We start from the raw sequence: 4,080 nt of genomic DNA, 5'->3' as shown, positions 1-4,080 counted from the left end.
CTACTGGAATATAATAATGGCATGGTAAAATATTTATCAATGTAGTAAAATAAAATGACATTGAAAATGAATCAAATAGTATGTCACATTTAATGACACCAAATAATTGCAAATAATATCTCGTGAAAATCAAAACAGAATTTCCTTCAACTTTATGAAAATCACAATAATAATCAAAGGCAACTACGGCCATAAATCAATATCAATAAGGGCACTCCCGAGGTACCGCCTCGTAGTCCCAAATCATAAATAAATTCACAATATCTCATTTTCTTATATCACCGCGGGAGCCTTCACAATTTATTTAAAGAAAACATTTTTTCCGAAATAGCATCCCGCGTTTTAGCCACCCTTATCACACCGCATGACTTCTAGTAGTTCCCCTACTAGCCACGCGTACCAAGCCACCCTTATCTCACCGCATGCGTTTCAACACCAAGACCTTATACCACCGCATGCGTATCAATATCACAATATATCACAATTTGCACCTCAAGTGCTCAAATAATTTAACTTGCCAAAATAATTCAACAACAATATTTTTCCACAATAAAGAGCTCACGGCTCATGCCAAAATAAATCATCAATAATAATTTGCCACAGTAAAGGGCTCACGACTCATGCCAAAATAAATCATTAATAATAGTTTGCCACAATAAAGAGCTCACGGCTCATGCCAAAATAAATCATCAATGATAGTTTTCCACAATAAAGAGCTCACAGCTCATGTCAAAATAATTCATCAATAATATTCTTCCACAATAAAGAGCTCACGGCTCCCTCACAATGAGTATAAAAATATTCAGGAGTAAATAATTTAGGAAAATAATATTTCAAAATCTTTACTACGTTGCTTCAACATCAAGTTTAAAAATGTCAAATACTTCATATTAATAATATTTAATTTAAAGAAAATCAACCTTCAAATAATGCACAGAATAAAAGAAACCAAGTTTTAACTAAACAGGTAAAACAATTACTAAGAAAAGATCAAACAAATTTGAAGTATATATCTCACATCAATGATGAAGAATATAACAAGATAAAATAATTTAATAAATGCGCAACAGTGATATACACAATTTAAAAATATAATCTTTCGCAATTTAACCTGTGTACACACTCGTCACCTCGTGCACACGACTTTCAACACATTTCAATAATCACATCAATACCAATCCTAGGGAAAATTTCCCCCACACAAGGTTAGACAAGTCACTTACCTCGACTTGCTCCAATTTAACCAAGTATTATGCTTTTTCCTCCAATTTTCGACTCCGATCGACTCGTATCTAGTCATAATTAATTCGATACAGTCAACAAAAATTATAGTAATCACTTTCATAAGAAAATATTATATTTTCATTAAAATCCAAAATTAGCTCAAAATTTGCCCGTGGGACTCACATCTCGGAATCCGGCGAAACTTATAAAATCCGACAACCCATTCAATTACGAGTCCACCCATACCAATTTTACCAAAATTCGATAATAATTCGACCTCCAAATCTTAAATTTTTGTTTTTGGAAGATTTTACAAAAATCTTGATTTCTTCCATTTAAATCCGAAATAAATGATGAATATGACCATGGATTTATGAAATATAATCACATTTGGATATAGAACACTTACCCAAGTTGAAGTCTTGAAGAAATCCTCAAAATCGCCCAAGAACCGTGCTCCAAAACTCCAAAACGAAATGAAGGAAATGACCATTTTTGGTCCTTAAGTTTTTGCCCCAAAAACACTACTTTGGTCGCTAAAAGTCCAATCCCGTCGCTAAAAGTGTCACATCTGGTCGCTAAAGGCGCACACCAGGACTATTTACACTAGCAGTTTTATTCACTAAAAAGGCCCTAACTCCATCATACGAACTCGGAATTCGACGATTCTTGTTCCTATGAGTCACAAATAAAACTACGAACCCAATCGTTCATTTCTCCCATGATGCCTTCTCTGGTGAAGTTCCTTTCTAGTGGACAAGGAACTGCATGCTCGAATTGCCCCAACCTTTTCCACTGACCAATTGATGGTCTATGATGGCCTCTACTTGTTTGTCTGTTACCGGTAGAGTAATAAAAATTTGACTGCGGCTAAACTGCCCCAGATCCTTGTCTTTCGCGTCTTCAAAATATGGTTTCAGTTGGCTAGTGTGGAAGAAAGGATAGATTTTTAGATGACGCGACATGTCCAGTCGGTAAAAGATCATACCCACCTTGGCAACAATCTCGAATAGGCCTTCATATCGGCGAATCAGACGTTTACTGACGCCTCGTAGTGGTTTGAACTGTGGTGGATTCAACTTTACCATGACCTTGTAGCCAATACTATAGCTGACTGGACGACATTTTCGATCCGCAAATTTCTTCATTTTGTGGGAAGCTTTGTTAAGATACGACCTTGCTAGGTCAGCTTGTTCCTCCCAAGTTTTGGCCATGTGATAAGCACCCGGATTCTTCAATCCTACATTGACGGGCAATGATTGTGGTATGCTAGGTTGTTGCCCAGTTGCAAGCTCAAAGAGACTCATTCCCGTCGCTTCACTCCGTTGTAAATTGTAAGAGAATTAGACTATATCAAGTAGTTTAGCCCAATCCCTTTGGTTGGCGTTGATATAGTGCCGTAGATAGCACTCCAGGAGGGTGTTAATCCTCTCTGTCTATCCATCAGTTTGAGGATGGAAACTTATTGAGAAGTGCAGTTCGGATCCCATCAAGCTGAATAGATCCTTCCAGAATGCGCCAATAAATTGAGGATCTCAATCACTATTGATGTGCTTTGGTACACTCCCAATGTTTTACGATGTCCCTCAAGAATAGGCATGCTGCCTTTTTAGCCTTGCAACCGATCGTGGTGGCCGAAAAGTTTGCATACTTGGAGAATATGTCGACAACCACCATGATGGTGCCGAACCCTTCCGAATTTGGCAGACATGTAATGAAGTCCATGGTGATGCTATCCCATGGCTTCTCCGTAACTGGCAGCTTCAAGTAACCCCCAGGGAGTTTAGATTCCACCTAGTCTTGTTGACAAACTAGAAAGGTGCACACGTATACCTCGATGTCTTCCCGCATTCGAGGCCAATAGTAAGATGACTCAATTAGGGCCAACATGCGTTTTTGCCCTAGATGACCTGCCCAGGCAGTGTCATGACCCTCCTTCAGCAGGGTATGCCTGAGATTTGCCCACTTGGGCACGTACACCCTCTTGCCAGTGGTGTATAGGTTACCGTCTTCCTCCCAAAATCTTTGAGTCTTGCCTTGATTGGGCAAGTTAAGAAGTTGTTTTCCTACGGGGTCATGTTGCATGCCCTCTTTGATGGTCTCAATAATGCCACTGCTTGCTGAGCTAACAATGGTTTCTATCACAGCTTTGCGACTTAAAGCGTCGGCTACCATGTTAGCTTTCCCTGGTTTGTATCCTAGGGTGTAGTCGAACTCGGCCAGGAAATCTCGCCAATGGGCCTGCTTGGCGGATAGCTTCTTCTAGGTTTGGAAGTAGCTAGTTGTGACATTGTTAGTCTTGACAACAAAATGAGCCACCAACAAATAGTGACACCATGTCTTTAGGCAGTAGAATACGACCGTCATCCCTTTCTCCTGGACAGTGTAACGCCTCTCGGCGTCATTCAACTTTCGACTCTCGAATGCTATAGGATGGCCATCTTACATCAGCACGCCTCCTATAGCAAAGTCAGACGCATCGATCTTAACTTCAAAACTTTAGAGAAATCAGGCAGGGCCAATATGGGTTCTTTGGTGATCGCTACCTTCAGTTTCTCAAATGCCTCCCGGCATATGTCTCTCCATTTCCACTTGCGCTCCTTCTTTAGCAAGTCGATGAGTGGGGCTGCAATAGCCGAATAACCGAAGATTAATCTCCGATAATAGTTGGCTAAGCCTAGGAAGGATCGAAGTTCTGGTACCTTCATCGGAGCTTCCCAGTTCTGGATAGCTTCCACCTTATCGCTATCCATCCGGATTTCCCCATGGATAATGGTATGCCAGAGGAACTGTACTATGGGCTGTGCGAAGCTGCACTTCTCACGCTTCAAGCACAGGTCGTTCTCCCTTAGTACT

The 4,080-nt window shown here is 40.4% G+C and overlaps 1 protein-coding gene across 1 annotated transcript; it reads right to left on the bottom strand.

Moving 5' to 3' along the window:
* Nucleotides 1-2,567: 2,567 nt before the first annotated feature.
* LOC142172407 (uncharacterized) lies at nt 2,568-3,399 on the bottom strand. Its single transcript, XM_075236013.1, has 2 exons — nt 3,058-3,399; nt 2,568-2,660 (listed from the first exon to the last, which is right to left on the bottom strand). Exons 1-2 carry the CDS (start codon nt 3,397-3,399, stop codon nt 2,568-2,570), a joined length of 435 nt encoding a protein of 144 aa, XP_075092114.1.
* Nucleotides 3,400-4,080: the final 681 nt, after the last annotated feature.

Source organism: Nicotiana tabacum, chromosome 18 (assembly GCF_000715075.1).
Source record: "Nicotiana tabacum cultivar K326 chromosome 18, ASM71507v2, whole genome shotgun sequence".
Lineage (NCBI taxonomy): Eukaryota > Viridiplantae > Streptophyta > Magnoliopsida > Solanales > Solanaceae > Nicotiana > Nicotiana tabacum.
Note: the sequence above shows the minus strand (reverse complement) of the source record. Positions and strands in the feature narration are given on the sequence as shown.

Bases quoted from the DNA above. Each gene is read 5' to 3' on its own strand.
- LOC142172407 (XM_075236013.1), bottom strand. From the start codon at position 3,399: ATGGTAGCCGACGCTTTAAGTCGCAAAGCTGTGATAGAAACCATTGTT. The intron at 2,661-3,057 runs GTATACGTGTGC...ACTGATGGATAG, and splicing joins GAATGCGGGAAGACATCGAG to ACAGAGAGGATTAACACCCT.